The sequence below is a fragment of the Sciurus vulgaris genome, assembly GCF_902686455.1.
Source record: "Sciurus vulgaris genome assembly, chromosome: 14".
NCBI lineage: Eukaryota > Metazoa > Chordata > Mammalia > Rodentia > Sciuridae > Sciurus > Sciurus vulgaris.
In genome coordinates this window covers 29,471,595-29,492,975 of record NC_136475.1, presented here as the reverse complement: position 1 = coordinate 29,492,975, position 21,381 = coordinate 29,471,595, and the positions used below count along the sequence as shown (strand labels likewise).

Genomic DNA, 21,381 nt, shown 5'->3' with positions numbered 1-21,381 from the left:
GAAAAGATAAATAACCCAATTAAAAAATAGACAAAGGATCTACATTGACATTTCTCTAAAGAATATCCACAAATAGACAATAAACTCAAGAAAAGATGCCCAACATCCTTAGCCACTAAGGAAATGTAAATCAAAACCACAGTAAGATACCTTTTACCATCAACCAGAGTGGCTATAACCAAAAAGACAGGAATAACAAGCACTGTTGGGACACAGAGAAACTGAAATCCTAATACTGCTGAAGGGAATATGATACACAGATTTTAGGAAACAATTTAACAGTTCCTTTAAATGATAAATATAGCTCCAGGAAACAATAATTCTACTCCTAGCAAAAAGAAAGGAAAACTCTGTACACAAAAGCTTGTGTGTGGTTGTTCATAGCAGCTTTAATTCCTAGCAGTCAGATAATTATGTCTATAAACTGTGGAACAGATAAACAAATCTGGTAAGCCCATACAATGGACTATTCCTTGTCAATAGGGAGGAATAAGTACCAATTCATGCTATCACATGGATAAACCTTGATATCATTATGTACATGAAGCAAGTCAGTCACAAAAGACCACAAACTGTACAACTGCATTTACATGAAAATATCCAAAATAGGCAAATTTATAGAAACAGTAAACTAGTGGTTACATAGGGCTAGGGGTGCTGAAGAGGTATGAAATAAGGAGTTACAGGTAACTGAGTTTTCTCTGGGGGAATGAACATGTTTTTAAGACTGTGGTGATGTTTGCACAATTTTGTGAATTGTACACTTTAAATGGGTGAATTGTATGGTGTGAATATCTCCACAAAGCTATTTTTAAAATAGATAGATGGCTTTAATTTGCATTCTAAATACATCATTTTCCTTCCAAAGCTCTAAATATTTGGAGCTCAAAATATTTATTAATTTCATTTATTATCTATCTAAACATAACAAAAGTAAAGGAGTCCTTTCTGGTCCAATACATGAAGAGCTTCATCACTCCTATCCTCACAGTATAAATTTATTTCTCTCAGTTTTAGAGGCTAGAAAGTCCAAGATGAGAGTGCTGGCATGTCACGGTTTGGTGAGGGCCTGTTCCTCATACACAATGCCATCTTACTGTGTGTTCATACGGTAGAAGATGCAAGAGATCTCTGTGAGGTCTTGTTTATAACTGGCACTAAAAGCCCATATAATCTAATTACCTCTCAAAGGCTCCACCTCCTAATACCATCATCTTGGGAGTTAGGATTTCAATATATAAATTTCAGGGTACAGAAGAACCCCACATCTGGAGAATGCTATTCATCAAATCATGTTATTTGCATGCACGAATACAATATAATGAACCCTCCTATTATGCATAATTATAATGCATCAATTTTTTTAAAGTTAAACAATATCATTTGATAAACATTTTATGTAACTGAAGGGAAAAACAAATTATTTAAGCTAAAGAAGACAAGAGCAGATGCAATTAATCTTGTTGTAGAAAGGAAACAGAGGGTGAACAATTTTGAGGCAAAAAGTAAGATTATCTAGTAAGGGAGGAGGCAAGTGGTAGAAGTAGGGCAGGAGGCGTTGAGGAAAGTGGCTTGGTAAAGACTTAGAATTTATATTAAAGTGAATATGAGATGGAGCTGACTGAGTAAAAGGATTGGCAGGTAATTCTAAGAAGTAAGCTGAGGCTGGAAGTAATGATTTTATACTGCTGTCAGCCTAGGGAAGCTGTTGGTATGGCTCAGTCCTTGCCTGAGGGCCTCAGAACCAGGGAAGCCCTGAAAACCAAGGGGGTTGCTGGTGTAAGGCCTGCAATCCAAAGGCCTGATAACCAAGGACACATGCCCCAGCTCCAGGAGAGTGAGAGCAAATTTGCCTTTCCGCCTCCCTTTTTGTTTTATCCAGGCCTCAGCCAACTAGCAGGACCCATATTGGTGAAAGCAGATCATCCTTACTTAGTCCACTTATTCAAATCTCTTCCACAGACACCTTCGCAGACATAACCAGAAATAACACTTATCAATTATCCAGGTATCCCTAATCCACTCAAGATGCTAGAAAGTTTATAGCAAGTTATTTTTCACAAACTAGCCATAAGGAAGACATTTAATACGTCCTTTTTCTACGTACCTGCTAAATGTTGGAGAGTCTTTGGCACAGTGTCAAGAGACACCCTCAACATTCTGAGATTTGAAGCATGGTATTCTGACTCTGTGGTTGGCTCATGAGGAACAAATGGAGGCAAAACAGATGGAAAAGACTCACAAATGTCCAGCTTAGAATGAACTACCTATGAAAAGAGAAAAAAAAAGAAAAGATCAATTTCAGACTTCACCTGCTAAAAAACAAACCTCATTATTATAAAAATGAACTCTGGCTGGGCGCAGTGGTACATGCCTGTAATCCCAGCGGCTTAGGAGGCTGAGGCAGGAGGATCCGGAGTTCAAAGACGGCCTCAGCAATGGTGAGGCGCTAAGCAACTCAGTGAGACCGTCTTCAAAATAGGGCTGGGGACGTGGCTTAGTGGTTGGGTGTCCCTGAGTTCAATCCCCGGGCCCCCCACCAAAAAATGAACTCTTAAGTAGTTATAACAGTCAACATTTACTTATGATCAATACTCTCAGCTCTACTGAATTCATATATATTCATATCTTGTTTGATCAACTCTGAGAAGACTCTACAAATCATTCTGTGGGTTTAGAAATCTGCCTTATAAAATATCACAGACAATGAAAGCCTTCTGTTACCTAAGTTTGTTCCTTAAAATAACCATCATTAAAATATATGAACCATGGTATTATTCTTGACAAACTCAAGAATTTTCTCATGGGGAGAAGTGTGCAAAGGCAAGAGTAAGAAGAAAAGACAGAACAGGAATGTTTCTGGACACTCGCAAATATTTAGAAGAAAAATCACAGCATTGAAGAACTACAAGAGTGCTAATTTACAAATCCCAAAGTCCTCAAGCTTCTTGAATCGAAAGTAGTCAGGAATATAAATTAATAATGAAGTAAAAGTTAATTGCTAAAAAATAAGTTCCTACTGTTTCATTAGATCCAAATATCTCCTGGCTAGAAAATAAATTAGAGGGCTGGGGAGATAGCTTAGCTGGTAGAGTGCTTGCCTCGTAAGCACAAGGCCCTGAGTTCGATCCCCAGTACCACAAAAAAAAAAAAAAAAAAAAGAAAAGAAAGAAAGAAAATAAATTATAAATCATTGCTGGTGACACTAATACATAAACATGTACAACTTTTCACCAAATTCACAGTATACTCACATAAAAATATATACAACTTTTACATCTGTTTAAGTCCCTAACAAGATTACTCTAGTTATACCCTCTCAGGAAGGAATCTATAAAAATGCACATAAGCACAAACTATTCTATTCTCTTTTACCATGGTTTTTTCAATTCTCAGGAAATTGGCAGGGTGTGAAAATGAATATTCTACATCTACTACCTGTAGAGGTTTCTCTAGATCAGTAAATCTCGATTGAGGAAGATCTTGCACCTTGTGTAAAAGGATATTTCAAAATGCCAGGAAATATTTTAAACTGTCATGACTTGGGGGGAAAGGAATGCTGCTGATATCTAGTGAGCAGAGGCCAGAGATGCCACAAGACATCCTAAAATGCATAGAATGGAACCCTGCAAGAATTATCTAAAATGATGCTGCTGCTCCACACACAGCACTGTTTTAAATTATCCAACTTTTAAGAGACTCCTTTTAAATATAGTTCAATATAAACATGTCATATGATGTACAGATAAGGGTATGTGTATTTAACAGTAGTTTTTTGCCACAGCTTCCAAATATAGGAAGAAGAAACTTCTATCATGATCTTGACTTTAATAAAATTTCATTATATCAAAGATTCAAAATATAGAACTATTAGAAAAGGTAATACAAAATAAAATACAGAGTGAAAAAGATGAGAAGTATTGGAAAGATCAATAGATCTTCATTAGAAAATTGGAGGAACCAGGAGGAAAATGTCAAGATTTGTTTTATTTCCCACACTAAATCCACAATGAAGAAAGAAACAAAGATGACTAAGAAACTGAAAAAAATGCTAATATTTCTATAAGAACTTAGGAAGTCTACATCAATCTGGTCAGTCTGATTATTTTTATATAAAGTTGAAATTGAAGTGATGATAATCTCCACAAGAAAACTTTATACAAAATACCCTAAGGGCCTAAGTTAGGGCAAATATTAGGAACCAAAAAGAGGTGATAACCATCCACACAGAGACAGACATTTAAGTCTCAAGAAGAAACTAAGTGTCCAAGCAGGTGAGGACGGAAGGAAAGGAGGAGGGGGGGAGAAAAAGGAAGGGGAAGAAAGAACAAATCTAAGGCTTGAATCTTACTTAATTTTTTTGAGTTAAACAACCAAAATAAGGGAAATTAAAAAGAGTATTTTATTACATACTGCTATCAAGAACAAGAAGAAACTTGTTACACACACCTCAAGCAGCATCTGACAATGAAAATGACAGAAGAATAGGAAACGACTGGTAACAGGTACCATAAGTACTATATACCTTACCCTATTTAATATAAAAATGTATGAGATTGATTATTACTATTCCCACTTCTTCATATAGATCAGGAAAGTCAGTCTCTAAGTCATTTGCTCAAAGCAGAAGGTTTAAGATAGTAAATGAACTGGATTTTTAAATGTTATTTATTTACTTTTTCATTTTATTTATTTATTTACTTATTTATTTTTTATTTTTTAATTATTTATTTTTTGGCATTACTGGGGCTTGAGTATGCTAGCCAAGTGCTCTATCATTAAGCTACACTTCTACATCCTTATCCTAAAAAAATAAATAACTGAAATCTGACCCCAATATTTATGCCCTTTTCACAACTCTAGGCAGTATCACACATAAGTTGCTACTCAATCACTTAGAAGAACAATTGGTAGATATCAAAGTGAGTCAAGGAAGTACGAATGACTAGTCTTTTTTCTTTTTTTTAATTTATTTTTTCATTTCTACAGACTGCATTTTGATTCATTGTACATAAATGGGGTACAACTTTTTGTTTCTATGGTTGTATGCAATGTAGATTCACACCATTCATGTAATCAAACAGGTACAAAGGATAATGTCTGTCTCATTCCACCATCTTTCATGCCCCCACCCCTCCCCCCTCATTACCCTCAACATAATCCAAAGTTCCTTCATTCTTTTCTTACCCCCCCCCACACCCTCATTTTGTATCATCATACACTTATCAGAGAAAACATTCGGCCTTTGTGTTTTTGGGATTGGCTTACGTGATTTAGCATGATATTCTCCAATTCCATTCATTTACCTGCAAATGCCATATGTTATTCTTCTTTATGGCTGAATAATATTCCATTGTGCATATATACCACAGATTCTTTATCCATTCATTTAGTGAAGGGTATCTAGGATGGTTCCACAATCTAGCTATTGTGAACTAGTCTTAAGACACAGACCAGGAGAGCAAGGAAAAGTCGAAGGAGCAGGCAAACCCCCTGAAAGGATGATAAGCCATGCAGAAAGAGTACTATCATATCTGGTATAATATGATTTCTTTATCCAAGGAGAAATACTTGAATATTCCAAGGCCTATTGATCATTTCTTGGCCTTTAGGCTAAGATCAAGGCCTATACATAGAAAATCAGCAGAGGGAAGCACAATCATTTGAATATCCCTGTAAATGTATCTAGTCTTAACACTGTCCCAAAGACTTACTGCTACAGAGACGTGAGTTAGCATGCCTCAAGATAAAAGGCCTGTGAGCTCCAAAAGAAACTCATTTCCCAGACACCACAGAAATCACTAGATCTTACGGTTTACAAAACATCAATGTTTCTTTTATGCCAACCTCTAACAAATTAATGAAGACCAGGTTACAAGTCACCAACTAGTGTTAGGGGATATATAATGAGCCCTTCACTTTAATTTCCATCTTTTAACTAAAATATTCCTTTCCCCAACCATAAGAAATATCAAACAGAAAAACTTACAGGCTTTTCAAAATTGCTTTCCTCCTCACATGGTAGTTGTGAAGTATGTTGCCAGGGCAGGGAGCTGTCACAAAGATCATCAAGCAAATTCTCTAAAACTTCCAGCTCACCATACTCACCAGTCAAGTCATGTTGATCACATGTCTGGAAATAGTAAAAAGCAAAATAAAAATAAATACCATTTCCTGAAACAATATCAGAAAAAACTATGTTTCCCACAACTACCATTTTATTGTATCTCACCTCTCTTTGTAGGTCAGCAACACTTTCACTGCATACAACAGCATTTTCATCTAGGCTATAGGATTCAGTATCATTATCCAGAGTAATGTCATCAGAGTCAGCCTTCTCCTGCAGTTCCTCTACAAAACAGGAGTCATTTTGCATAACTGTATGTATGGTAAAACTGGACTCAGCTCCCACAGGCCAAGGTATTGCCCCTTGGCTTATATCAGCTTTCAGCAATGTCTCTTGGCTGACTACAATTAATGATGCATCATCAGTTGGTGGCAAAGCACCTAGTGACTTTGCATTACACGCCAGCAAGGTTGCTGAAAAGCTGCTTCCTACAGCTGCAGGAGGACCTTCAATGACATTACTAAAGTTTGCATTCTTACCCACATTATAGTCTGAGGAATCTGTAACTTCTTCAAAGGATTGCTGCTTTAAATCTTGTAAAACCAAAGAATCTGAAGGTGATACTTTCATTGAATAAGTAATGTTTGAAGATCCTACCTTCTCTGCAAGGTCAAGAGCAGAAACAGACTTTATCTTCCCCATGGGAAGAAATGGTTCATTGCATATATCACGCTGAAATACAGCTGATTGTGTTTTGCCAAGACCAACAGCCTGGTTGTAAGGTTTTCCACTTAAAAAGACAGATGACTTAAGCTCTGGAGTAACAGAAAGTAGCTTAATGAACATTTTCTGAGGAGCATTAGGGGTTGATTTTAAATTTGGATACCAACATAGGGAACTATCATCATCAACATTTTTATGTAATAATGGTTGTGAAGCTGCTGGTTCAAACTCCTCAGAAGTAGACTGACAATTTGGGAACTTAAATGTATCAGAGAAAGAGATTTCCTCAGTTAAATTTAATGGGGAAAGATCTGGACTTTTTGATTCTCTCTTGTGGCTGTCACCTGTTAAAGATTTACTGATGCCAGTTTGGATTTCACTTACTGTACTCTCTTTCTCGGAAGGCTCAATAGAGGCAATAACTGCCTCAAAGGCTACACTTTCAGTAGCAATGACATTTTTCTCACCAAAGGCAGAAGTTTCCTTTTGGTTTCTTTCCTCTTGAAAATACAGTTGTACTGATGTCTCATCCAAGTTGGATGTAGCTGTCTGAAGGGGACCACCAGAAGCCTCCATCTTAGAGATATCATGTCCTCCAGAGAGTATATGTGCTTCTGAAACTTTTAAAGAATTATCAGGAACTACAATATTCCCAACATACTTCACATCTAAAGATCTGGGATGCACCTCTGAAGATACTAAATTATTTCTTGTCTCCTTTTGTTTAAAACTTTGAGATAATTCTTTCTGCAGACCTTCTTCATTTCTTTCATATCCCTCCAAAGAATCCATCTTTTGTTTCACCTCATTCTCAGCAGGAGAACTTAAAACTACACTCTCAAGATGATGACTATCAGAGGTCAAGGGAACTGTTTTCCCTCTTCTTTCCAACAAGCTTCGCAAGAAAGAATACGACATTTTATTATCATAAGCAACTTCATGTGGAAAAGAAACATGGTCCTTATTGGTTTCTGTCTGCTGTAAAGCTTCCTGTTTCCAATGCACATGTAAACCAGAAGCAGCAAAACTGTCACTTCTTGTAGGAGCTATATTTTCATCACTAATATCAGATAAAGTTGAAACTGAAACTTGATCTTTATCAGCAAAATTGTCTCCTGACTGCTGCATATCTTTTCGTGTCTTCCATGACATATAGGAAGAAAGACCATCATAATTATCAGAATCTTTGGGGATTTTCAGTTCATCAACAGTACTGGATGAAGTATTCTCTTTATTATTCTCTTGTTCAGGAGATAAAAAAGAGCGCTGAGACCCAACAGCTGTGCTACCTGTAAGTAGGTGCTGAGATACACTAAAGCAACTGTTAACTAAGTCTGAAGATACTTCTGAGGTAGCCTGGAACAAAGCTTCACTAACTTCCGATGGCCGAGAAAACCATTCAATGTCGTCAGACTTATCAGGAATTCCTCTGAAAATATACAGTTATATATAAATAAGTAACAACTTAACATCTAATTTTTAAGTACTAAAGTGAAAATACAAAACATATTTCGCTGACATCAATTTTATTTGAAAGTGTGTTAAAAAACAAATTTTGAATTCCTTTAAAGTGACAAAACAAAGCAAAATCTTTGTAACCACAAGGTGAACTATTCACACTATGATCCTGATACTATTTGACTTCTCCTAAAACAAGACAGAATCTGATTTTCATATTATTGAAAAAGGTTTTTTAATGAAAAATTCAAGTCTTTTTAGCTTTACTATTTTAAATATTTAGTTTATCACTTACCATGTATGACCTGCATTAATTAATTAATTAATTTTTATTAATTAATTTAATTAATTTTGAATTAATTAATTCAAAACAGTCTTTTTTATTCTTGTGAAAACCATTCAAGGGATTCACTCCCAAATTATAGTAACTTAATCATAGGTTGACAATCACATGTGTACAGAGCACTTTTCAATAAAGTAATTAAAAAGAAATACATAGCACAAGGGCAGAGGCTACTTTTTACATTCTAAACATCTATAGTTTTGTTTGTTTGTTTTGCAGTGCTGGGGTTCAAACCCAGGACCTCACACATGCTAGGCAAGTGCTTTATCACTGAGCTATACTCCCAACCCAACATCTATAGTTTTTAATTTAAGGTGGATTCTTCTTTCAGTTCTAAAAGAGGGATAATTATATTCGTGAATAATTTTAATTTTGTTTTAAGGAATTTCAGACTTTTCTCCCATTATGATTATTCTAAAGGACATAACTTTGGACTATGTTATAAAACTTCATATTCTCAGATAAGATAAAGAGTGCTAACTAGGCAGATTCAATAATAGTTGATCAAAATAAGAGTGTAGAACAAGTAGCCTAGAAATGAATACTTTTTTGAAAAATGAAGGTAAAAAGAAGCGAAGGGATGATAACAGCATATGTATGAGGAAGTTGATAAAAAGGAAAGTCCAGTGGGCCTTATAATTAAAATATGCCTGAAATGCTAGAATACATTGGAAATTCTTTTAAATAAGTCACCCAGCACATCTCTACACATACATTACCATGCCAAATTAATATACACATTTACCACCTTACTACCTTCAGAGTGCATGCTAAGAATTTTACCGCTATTTCAACGTCCCACCTTAGCCTGAAGTCATTAATATTAAAAACAACTTACAATAAGAAAAAGTAGAAAGGGTAAAGGAAAATAAATAAATCATCCTACCTCAGAGGTGCAAAATCTAGTTCACTTTGGTGAAATAAGGAATCAGACCCAAGTTCCTGGTCTTGTGTCAAACATGTCAGCAAAGGCAAATCAGGAGAAGCAAAGTTATCCTGTATGACTGTAAAATTTTAAATATAAAAATGCTGAGCAACCTAAAAATGAATTGTTTAGCTCACACATGTAATACTTTAAAGTACCTAAATATACTGCTAACTGGACATTTCTACAAAGCATTAGAATAAAAATATGATAGCAGCTACCATTTATTGAACCTGGCAAGGTCGAGGCACTTAACATAAAGTATTTCACTTAATCCTCAGGATAGGTACAATTACATCTACCTTATACGTGAGGAAACATAATTTCCAAACTTAAAAAGTATTAAGTAAACTGGCCAGGCACAGTGGCACATGCCTGCAATTGCAGCAGCTCAGGAGGCTGAAGTAAGAGAATCATGAGTTCAAAGTCAGCCTCAGCAAAAGCAAGGTGCTAAGCAACTCAGTGAGACTGTTTCTAAATAAAATACAAAATAGGGCTGGGACATGGCTCAGTGATCAAGTGCCCCTGAGTTCAATCCCTGGTACCCAAAATAAAATAAAAATAATTTATTAAGTAATCTGTTCATATTCAAACAGCTTAAGTGCCAGTGATAGTTGAACCTAAGCATTCTAACTTTTTAGCAAGTACAAAATTATTTAAGTGTTTCTTAGCTATTTTGAGTATTTCTTTTAATTTTAAATAATTTAAAGATATCCATTATCAAAGTGTGACAGAGGGACTCCTAGGTCCTAAGACACTTTTAGGAGGTACCTAGATTCAAAATTATATTCAAAATAATATTAAAATATCATTTGTCTTATTCAGTTCTCATTCTCTTAAAAGGGAACAGTGGCATTTTCTAGAGGCTAGGACATGTACAATACAGCAACAGATCAAATGCAGAAGCAGCCATGAGTATCTTGCTGTCTTCTAAGTCAGATAATAGAATTGTTAAGTAAAATAAGTCTACTCCTAAAAATATTTTTGTTTCAGAAAATAATAGTTTTCTAGAAAACTATGTACTTTGTGTTAATATACAATGAAGACTTTTTAGCTTTACTATTTTAAATATTTAGTTAAATGAATTAATAAATATTTTCTCAATTTCTATTTAAAGGGCCTGGGATTGTGGCTCTGTGGTAGAGCACTTGCCTAGCACGTGTGAGGCACTTGGTTCGATCCTGAGTACCACATAAAAAAAAAAAAGTAAAATAAAGGTACTGTGTTTATCTGTAACTAAAGAATATTTTTAAAAATTAAAAAATAAAATTTCAGTTTTAAGTTCTAACATGGAAATTATCAATTACCTGTATAAACAAAAGCTTGTTGGAACTGCCAGTAATTTTGAAATGTGTTAAGGAGACCTATTACCTAAAGTTTGAGAACTGTTCCTTTAAAGAAAAAAATTCTTGTGATTTCCTGTCAGCTTCAATAATACTCAAGACAATGTCATGACAATGCCCTTAAATTCATCAGAAATAGGGACTGGGAGTGCAGCTCAGTGGCAGAACACTGACTAGCATGCACAAGGTCCTGGGTTCAATCCTAGTGCTACAAAATAAATAGATTAAGTTAATTTGAAAATATGCATAAACTAGGTATTACGTTCTTACTCTTTACAACATTTGTACAACACAAAACAAAAAATTAGCTGAACATAGTGGCACACGCCTGTAATCCCAGTGGCTTGGGAGGCTGGGACAGGAAGATCACCAGTTCCAGGCCAGTCTCAGCAACTCTGAATGAGGCATTGAGCAACTTGGAAAGAACCCCTCTCAAAACAAAACATAAAAAAGAACTAGGAACAATCCCAAAACACCATAGGCCAAATGTTTTCTCTGATATGTGGAAGCTACTCAAATAGCTTATTCACAATGGAGATGGGGGAAACTAGGGAAGAATAGTTACTTTAGATTAGGTATAGGGAAGTGAAAGGAGGGGATGGAAGGGGATATGGGAATAGGAAGGATAGCAGAATGAAACAGACATTATTACCTTATATATATATATATATGACTGCAAGACTAATGTGATTCTATAACATGTACAATCACAAAAATGAAAAATTATACCCAATAATATGTATGATATACCAAAGTACATAAATGCATTCTACTGCCGTGTATAACTAATTAGAACAAATTAAAAAATTATAAAATTTAAAAAAAAAAAAGGTTGGGGATGTGGTTCAGTGGTTAAAGCACCTCTGGGTTCAATCCCTGGTACCAAACAAACAATGATAAAAAACAGAATTCCTGCAATAATGTGTACAAAAGGAGGTCTCCACCCTCTCACCACTGTTCACCCTGAAATTACTGCAAACCAAGTATTATGGCTTGGATATGAGGTGTCCCCCACTAAGCTCACTGTGATAAGACAATGAAGAAAAGCTCAGAGGTGAAATGTATGAAATGTATGAGATCTGTAATCTCATCAGAGGATTAATCCATTTGATGGATTAATAATTTAAATGGATTACTGGGTAGTGACTATAGTCAGGTGGGGCACAGCTGGAGGAAATAAGTCACTAGGGGCCTGCCCTCAGGGATTATATATTTTGTCCTTTATGCTAAACGCTGAGCAAAGCAGTTTTCACCACTCTTCGGACATGATGATCTGCCTCACCTTGGGACCACAACAGTAGAGTCTGACCATCCTGGACTGAACCTCTGAAACTATGAACCCAGAGACTTTTTCCTCCTCTAAAACTTTTTCTTGCCAGGTACTTTAGTTAGTTACAAAAAGTGTACATGCCATGGTTCACAGAGCCCTCCACTTTACACACCCATGTACTCTAACATCTTTCTTTCTTTCCACCTATTTATTTCAGTGGCAGGGATTGAACTCAGGGGCATGCTACCACTGATCTATATCTCAGTCCTTTTATTTTTTATTTTGAGACAGGATCTGGCTAAATGGTCCAGGGTAGCCTCAAACTTGTAATCCTCCTGCCTTAGCCTCCCAAGTAGGTAGATGCACCCATGTACTCTCAAACCCTGCACACTTTCCCTATGGTAACTTCTCACACTCCTGTCATTTTTGGTCTGTCTGCTTTCCATAAAAATTGTCAACTCTACCTCTGCTTTATTCACAGTTATATCCTCAATGGTTAGGCTAAGTATCTGTATACTTAGTAGAATTTAAAACAGAGGTATTTATTTACTGAATTAATTAATTAAAAATGAGAAATTGATAAGATACTGATGTTACCATCCAGGAACAATTGATAAGTTTTTTTTCCTTAGCTTTTGACTTAGAAAATCAGTCTTAAATCTTCAAAACCGATGTCCTTTACCCCTTGTAGAATAATGAAAGTTTTTAACATAGTCACCAAATACACTGGGGTTAATGCTATAAGGGGGAATCTTCGGCAAGTATAGAAAATATATTATTTACAATTAATTTATGAAAAAAAAAAAGAAAAAAAAAACAATTGTGTGCTAAGCATTTAAAGAACCTAAGAATCCTAGACCTCCTCTGTAGGTTCCAAAACCTACAGAAATTCGAATCTTTTTTTTTTTTTACTTTTCTAAATAATCTATATTTTATGAGATGCATTTTTAAGAACTACAAGTACCACCCTGCACACAAGGCTTTCAGCTATATAACTATAGCTTATACATATTCATCAAATTTTTTTCTTCAATTTTTTTTATTTGCACTTTTTAGATGTACATGATAGTAGAATGTATTTTGACATATTATACATACATGGCATGTAACTTCCCATTCTTGTGGTTATACATGACGTGGAGTTAAACTGGTCATGTATTCATATATGAATATAGGAAAGTTATGTCCAATTTATTCTACTATATTTCTTATTCTCATCCCCCCTTTCCCTTCATTCCACTTTGTCTAATCCAATGAACTCTTCTTCCATCCCCACCCCTTTATTGTATGTTAGCATCTACATACAGAGAGAACATTTGGCCTTTAGAAATCCTTATCATTTTAAATAACTACTTAAGTATAACTAGGAAAGAACAAGAAATAAGTAAATTATAAGCAGTATTTCAAGTATTTCCTTAAATATTTAACAATATTCCAGGGTGGAGCTGGAGAGTTAAACTAGGTAAATGGGAAAATGTATTTTCTAAAGGAACAGGCCAGAGTTAATGAGTTAATAATTCTCAAATGCATGGCATACGATGTGCATAAGGGGGGTGGTCATGCCTTTTGCTTACAGTTTTCAATTGCTTGTTTGCTCACAATGGACAACTATTGACAGTCTTGATTTTTCTTTTATTTAACCATTCTGACATCATCAATGACATTTGCCACTGGTGAGAACCTAAATACCCAATGACAGAATTAATGCACGACAAAACAGCAAGATGGAATATCCTATGACCATCAGATCCAGGAATCTGCTCCTATCATTTTAAATGTTCTATTTTATCTCTAATAAGCGAGAAACTAGAATTATACTACTTTACATTGGAAAATATTATAGAAGTCACAGTACCATCTCTTACCCGTTACTAAAATTACAGAATTTTGCTTGATACTTTGCTGTGACACAAAACTCACTCACTGTTGTTGTTCAACCTCTTTCAGAAAATCCTCTTATATCAAATTGAAAATAGCCCCCTATAAGTGATGTATTCTCATTTTAACCCTAAGCATGAGTCTGCAAACATTTTTTGCAAAGAGCAGAGAGTAAATATTTTAGGTTTAGTTGGTCACATGTGGGCTGTCACATATGCTTCATTTTTGTGATCCTTTAAAAATAAAAATGGCTGGGGATGTAGCTCATGAGTATGTGTGAGGTCCCTAGGTTCAATAGCAAGCACCACAAAAAAGAAAAATGCAAAAAGCATTCTTAGCTCACAAATAGTACAGAATCAAGCCTTGACCTGTGGGTTACCATTTAGACTCTTGCTCTAGAGATCATTATAACACTAAACCTAGGGTACTATTGTTAACTGTTAATTAGATTATCTTCCCAAAAGAGGAAGTGGCTTTCATCTATCTACCCATAGGATCAAACAAGTGCGCACTTAGATAAATGAGTGAATTAAAAATTAAAAATGAGTTGCTGGGGAAGGAGAGGGGAAGTGTTGGGAAGTTATACTGGTTAAATGATATCATTATATTGTGTGCATGTAACAACAAATTCCATCATTATGTACAACTATAATGTACCAGTTTAAAAACATGGGAAAAAATGAGTTGCTTCCTTTTTAGTGTGACAGACTTTCAAATATTTGAACGTCCTCTCTCCTTACCCCACCCCTCTCATCTACCATCATTTTCATCTCCTCCAACGACAGTACTCTAATTTTGTCAACATCCTAAAAATGTGGAACTAAAAGGATTTTAATGATCTACATCATAGAATGTAGCACTGATTTTTACAATCCTTTAAAAATAAAAATGGCTATAGCACTAAAATCTTGATTTGGATAGCATTTGTTTATGTTTGAAAAGAATTTGCTGAATCAAGTCCTATCACACTTCTCTACAAAATTCTATAAAATCATTTCAGTTAATTCCTTGAGGATCTGAAAGGTACTTAAAGTTTATCTTTTTAAAGCTAATAAAATGGTTCTAGCTGGGCGCAGTGGCACACATCTGTAATCCCAGTGGCTAGGGAGGCTGAGGCAGGAGAATTTAAGTTCGAAGCCAGTCTCAGCAACAGCGAGGCACTAAGCAACTCAGTGAGACCCTGTCTCTAAATAAAATATAAAATAGGGCTGAGGATGTGGCTCAGTGGTCGAGTGCCCCTGAGTTCTACCCTTGGTATCAAAAAAACAAACAAACAAACAAAAAAAAACACTGTTCTACACTAAACAAAGGAAAGTGGTAACATCTACCTCAGTTAAGCCATTTAACCTCTCTATCTCAATTTTTTAAGAAATTCTCAGAATCAAACAAGATAAATATAGACATTTGTTTGGTTGTGTAGGGAATATGGAGTCTCCACTGCTGAGAAAACCAATCAAAGAATAATATCTGCGTTACCCAAGAACAACTCTACCAAGTCAGGAACTGAAGAGGCATACCCACTAAAGAGGAAGCTCACCTTGCTGCCTTCTATGAGCATTAGGGCATGATAAAATGAAGGGCAACTGCACATTTAATATAACTAGACCAGCTGGCCAGTGTAGAAAACCAGAAACGAACTAGTCCTTTTGAGTACAATGCTAGAGAGCTCCTCAAATCAAAAAGGATTTAGTAATGTACAGGACTAAGAGTCTCCCCAAAACTACTTTACAAATGTGAGGTATTAATAATACTAGTTAAAAACACAAAGGCATTACCTAGCAATGGAGAACATAAGAGATTTCTGTTTCGTTCCTTTACTTGATCTTCTGATTGGGTCAATACAGCTTCCTCCAAAGAGGGGAACTCTATCACTTCAGACCCTTCTGCTCCCACGTTAATTCTGGTCTGCGATATATCCAAGGTTTGGGGAAAGTCCATTTCTTGAGGAAAACAATGCCAAGATTCTGTTCTCTAAAAGAGTAATTTTAAAGGAAAATATGCCAAGTCATTTAGTTAATATACATATTAACATTTAGATTAAAATGCCTACCCATGTAGCATTTAGCTTCATACTTTATGACATTCTCCAAAATGTGTGGAAAAAGTAAAGTTGCTCCTTCTGTGTTCTGTGTTTCTCTTTTTTTTTTTTTTTTTGGCGGTGCTGGGGATTGAACCCAGGGCCTTGTGCTTGCAAGGCAAGCACTCTACCAACTGAGCTATATCCCCAGCCCTCTCACATTATTAACTACACTTTAGATCTCTTTCTATTTCTAATCATTTCTTAAAGTCCTAAAGAATTCTTGGTGTTTCTGCTATGTTTTAAGTCAGTTCTCATAATTAAATCAATGGATTTGGCTCTACATAGGAAAATTTCACAACTTAATTATAATAAAACTGCAAAAAAAATTTTTCCAAACCTAAAGGTGGTACAGTAATCTCTACATGTGATCACTTTACTAGTTTCTAGTATTATCGTATCATCCATGAATAGTAACTCATTGGTGTCTTTTTAAATACTCTTGCATTAGCAGCTTGATTCAGAGCTATGCTCCTCAAACTATGGTAAAAGACTAGTATTCCTACTTTAAATTCATCCACTGATACTTCATTAAAATGTGTATAAAAACTAATAAGCAATAAGCTAATTTTTAATTAGTAAAAGTAACTAGAAAAATGTAATTTAAAAAGTATATAAACACAAGATATAAAATTCAGGCCTAAATATCTGATTTCTAGTTCTTAAAAACAAAACAAAAAACATAAAATTACTCTGTCAAACTGCTATAAGATTTTCCAAACACTTCCTCTCAATTTCTGCACTTACCTTTTTTCTTGGTACCAGGAATTGAACCTAGAGGGGCTTAACCACTGAGCCATATCCCCAGTCCTTTATAATATCTTACTGAGACAGAGTCTGGCTGAGTTATTAGTGCCTTGTCAAGTTGCCGAGGTTTGCTCTGAACTCACGATCCTCCCAAGCCACTGGGATTACAGGCATGCACCTCTGCACCTAGCTGTACTTACCTCTTTTATTTTTGTACATGGATCCAATATCTGTATTTTATTTAATTACTTTTATGTGGTGCTGAGGATCGAACCCAGGGCTTCACAGGTGCTAGGCAAGCACTCTACCACTGAGCTACAACCCCAGCCTCTGTACAGACTCTTGGCAGACCAGTATTTTTACAAGAAATTCCTGAACTGGTACCACATTAATTAGCAACACTGAATTAAAGTTGAATTAAATACTGAAAGTGACCAATTTTAAAGGCATTTTCCTTTCATGTTTGATGTTAGCTAATAAGTACATTTTTCAATCTTGCTATGAAAAGTATTCTTTCACTGTCATTTTTAAATAATTTACAAATAAGTGGTAACTTTTATCGAACTACACTGCAAGGGCTGGGGATATAGCTCAGTTGGTAGAGTGCTTGCCTCGCAAGCACAAGGCCCTGGGTTCAATCCTCAGCACCACAAAAAAAAAAAAAAAACTACACTGCAGCAGTTTTCTTTTCCCCAATTCGAGTATAGCAATAAATTTCCTTATAGTAAAACATCATCATTTATTATGAGTTAGATCAGACTTATAAATCATATTTACTAACATTAATATTTTCAGACAGAGTCCGAAAATAAGATTAATTAGCATTTTAGAATGCCTTGCTTTACTTTGTAACTTTTTCCCTTAACTTTATTCTATACTTTTTATACAAGAAAATTCAATATTCCTTAAAAATGTAAACATTTTCACTAGTGAAGTTATTATGTTCAAGAGCCTTTTTGATAGCTAAGTACTATTTCTCAATTCCCTCTTTAACCATTCTTGACCACTTTTTTAAAGTCTATTCATTTTTCTTTTTCTTAATTGTAATTGCTAGTAATTCATTTATTTTTCCATATTTCTTGAATTTAATTTTATTATACTTTCTAATTTATGTCTGTCTTTTGCTTTGCCATGCTTCCTCTACTTGCAGTTTTTCATTATTTATCTAAAATTTTTGGATTCAATTTTTACTTTATTTAAAAACATGAGAAGATGACATTATATTGATGGCATTGGTTTTCATTATTTTGTAAATTGCGTATTAGTGAACTCTTTCTTCTTCCTTGACCAACTCAAATGCTTTTAAGAGAATCTAGATATATTTTAATTTCCAGATAACAAAAAATCCATAAGAACAAGACATATTATAATTTAGAAAGATTTTTATATTTTCCAACAAGACTTATAAAAGTCTTTGAAGAGATATTTTCAGTATTTAAATGCAATAATAAAATGCTTATTTGGTAAATTTTTTAAAAGATACTCAACTACCCACACATAATGTTATATAAATATATACAAAGAGAAAAGATTGGAAAGAAATATTCTAAAATATTAACAATACTCATCTATGGCTTATGGGACTATAGAGTAGTAGACCCTTGATATTCCAAAATATCTCAACTCTTTCTATGATAGATAAAATTAGTCAAATACATAAGATGAAATTGATGCTAGAAATGCACTTTTTACCTAATACTTGAAAATGAAACCCGAGAATGATAAATTATATTCAACCCAAGGCACTGGGCCACATCCCCAGGCCTTTTTATTTTTTATTTTGAGACTGTGTCTCACTAAGTTACTTAGGACCTAAGTTGCTGAGGCTGGCCTTGAACTTCCAATCCTCCCATCTCAACCTCCTGAGTTGCTGAGATTACAGGCATGAGCCACAACAACTGACTCTTCAACAGCAGTAATTCTTTAACCTCATGAAGACAACTATTCTATCATATTTATGCTTTTCATTGTTCTTTTATCTTATATATTTGACATAATAATTTTACATTTTATAGAGTACAACATGACCCAGCATATGTATATATGATGTGTAATGACTGAATCAGGGTAATGAACATATCTAACACCTTCAAGATTTATCTGTTTCTGTGGTTTGGGACTATTCAAAACCATCTCCACTAGTTATTTTGAAATATTCAATTAAATGTTGTCAACCACAGTTATCCTATTGTGATATAAAACATTAGAAATTATGCCTCCTACTATTCAACTGTATTCCTATACCAGATAACAATCCTCTTTCCATCTCCCTCTCCACTATACCATTCCCAGGCTCTGGTAACCACTTTACAATTCTTTACTTCTTCATTTACAATTCATTTATATTTACATATAAATGAGAACTACTAATTCTTTACTAATTTATAATTCTGTAACTTCACACAGACAAATCCTATCACATTTACATTTTTCATCAAGTCTTTCTTATCTGTATTTCCTTCTTTATCACTGAGAATTTTTAGAATCACCACCATGCAGATACCCTTTACCTTCTTGCCACCTTCTCCCACTGACTTATTTGCCAGACAAAAACTAGCAATGGCTGAACCTTCTCATTGCCTCAATCCAAGTGGAAGCACATTGCTAAAGAAACTCACATTAGACAGACTGGTTTTTCTTTAAATTGATGATATTAAACCTCAAGTGTACTCAGTATCACCTGGAACTCCTAATACATCTTCTTGGTGAGTTGACTCTCTCAAGTAACTACTTCAGAACTTTCTTCCCTTGTTTTGAACTCATGACTTCATCTTCTACTCCATTACGTGTATAACAGAGAACAGGAAATTCCATGTCTTCTCACTGCCAGATTTAATCTACTAAGATTTCTATCTTACGACTTAAAAAAAAAAAAAAAGCTATCAAAGTCCTTCCCATTTCATCACATTTTTTTAACAAAGATGCACTTTTTTTAACTTCATTTATTTATATTTTATGTGGTACTGAGGATCAAACGCAGTACCTCGCATGGGCTAGGTAAGTGCTCTACCGCTAAGCCACAACCCCAGTCCCATCACCACATTATTTCAATGATTTCCTTTCCATGTTTTTTTGAAAAATTTCCTTCCTGCTTTCCTTCATCCATTTTTCTGTCATTACTGAACCATCCTCTCACCATGCAAACATACTCACACTCACTTCCCTTAATAAATTTTAAGTAACCTCTGTTCAACATTCCTTTCCTTTCTAAATTATGTATTTTATAATGTTCGCATCGTACAAATTATTTTTGGTGTTTACCCCTTTATAATCAATTCCAAAAGGCCCTCAAATCTCTACATACATTTGATAGATGTAAGGATGACAAGCTTTTGGACAAAGTTTGAGGGAGAAAAAGGTTGAAAATAGAAATCTGAGTTGTATATGTATGTATTTATTTATCTCTTCTCCCCCTATGTTGTGTTGCCTGGGTTGGCCTCTACAAACCACTGGACTCAGCATCTTCCTGCCTGAGTCCCCCAAGTAGCATGGAATATAAAAAATGTGGACGAGAACCAAAACATTCTAATACGTTAAAAACAGGTTAAAAACTCAAAAAAATAATAATAATTCTGTCCTGGAATTATACAGAGTAATGACACCTGTGACCAGCAATGCACTGCATGTTCACTATACTCTATTTCAAATTTTTTTAAACATTATGCAAAAGAAAAAATTTTCTTGCAAACCACATTTGAATCATACTCATCCACAACCTTTGAACTACAATTCTAGGACTTATGAGAGGAATGTAAAGCGGCAAGAATACTGAGAGAAAATAGCCAGAGGAATAGAGAGAAAAACCAGAAAAACCAAGAAAAGAAGTTATTTTAAGAAGTTATGCAATGATTAATATTATCAAATGCTATTTATTACACCTAAGATGAAGACATTTTCAATGGTTACAGCCTGGAGAAGTATTACTAATAGCAAGATGGGAACAGCCCAGGGATGCTAAATATCCTGTGATATAAGTACAGCCCCCCACAATAAACAATTATTCAACCCAAAATACTAGTAGTGACAAGGTCAAGAAACCCAGTGTTAGTAGAAAACATAGGCAAAAATCTATGTTGAATAGGATGACACCAAGATTTCTCAGGACAGAAGAAGCATAAACCACAAAAGAAGAAACACCCATAAGCCAATTTCATAAAAACTTCCATTACTTGAAGACATGGGAATGCAAAGACAAGCCATAGTTTCAGAGAAAATGGTTACAAGATGCATATATGATAAAGGACTTGTATTTAGAATATATGAAGCACTCTATAAGTTCAACAAGTAGAAAAAATTAGCCATTAAAGGTGGGGGTTAAACACTTCATTGAAGAAGAAAACATGGAAGGCAAATAAGCACCTAAAAACATGGTCAGTATCATTAATCACTAGATAAATGCACATTAAAACCACAAGGTGAGGAGCTGGGACTGTGGCTCAAAGGTAGAGCGCTTGCCTAGCACATGCGAGGCACTGTGTTTGATCCTCCGCACCACATAAAAAAAATAAAGTTATTGTGTCCATCTACAACTAAAAAGTATTTTTTTTAAA

General features: G+C 34.9%; 1 protein-coding gene across 8 annotated transcripts in view; it reads right to left on the bottom strand.

Annotated features, from left to right (window-relative positions):
* ALMS1 (ALMS1 centrosome and basal body associated protein) overlaps positions 1-21,381 on the bottom strand; it is a 229,577-nt gene that overhangs the window by 159,950 nt on the left and 48,246 nt on the right. For 6 of the 8 annotated variants that reach the window (XM_079111389.1, XM_079111393.1, XM_079111391.1 and 3 more), the window contains exons 3-8: positions 15,783-15,978; positions 9,478-9,595; positions 6,607-8,219; positions 6,233-6,351; positions 5,990-6,133; positions 2,108-2,267 (exon numbers count right to left, since the gene is read on the bottom strand). In XM_079111389.1, coding sequence (XP_078967515.1) covers positions 2,108-2,267; positions 5,990-6,133; positions 6,233-6,351; positions 6,607-8,219; positions 9,478-9,595; positions 15,783-15,978 — 2,350 coding nt within the window. Of the gene's footprint in view, positions 1-2,107; positions 2,268-5,989; positions 6,134-6,232; positions 6,352-6,606; positions 8,220-9,477; positions 9,596-15,782; positions 15,979-21,381 lie in introns of those variants that run through there. The other 2 variants (XM_079111394.1, XM_079111395.1) reach the window with 2 other exon arrangements.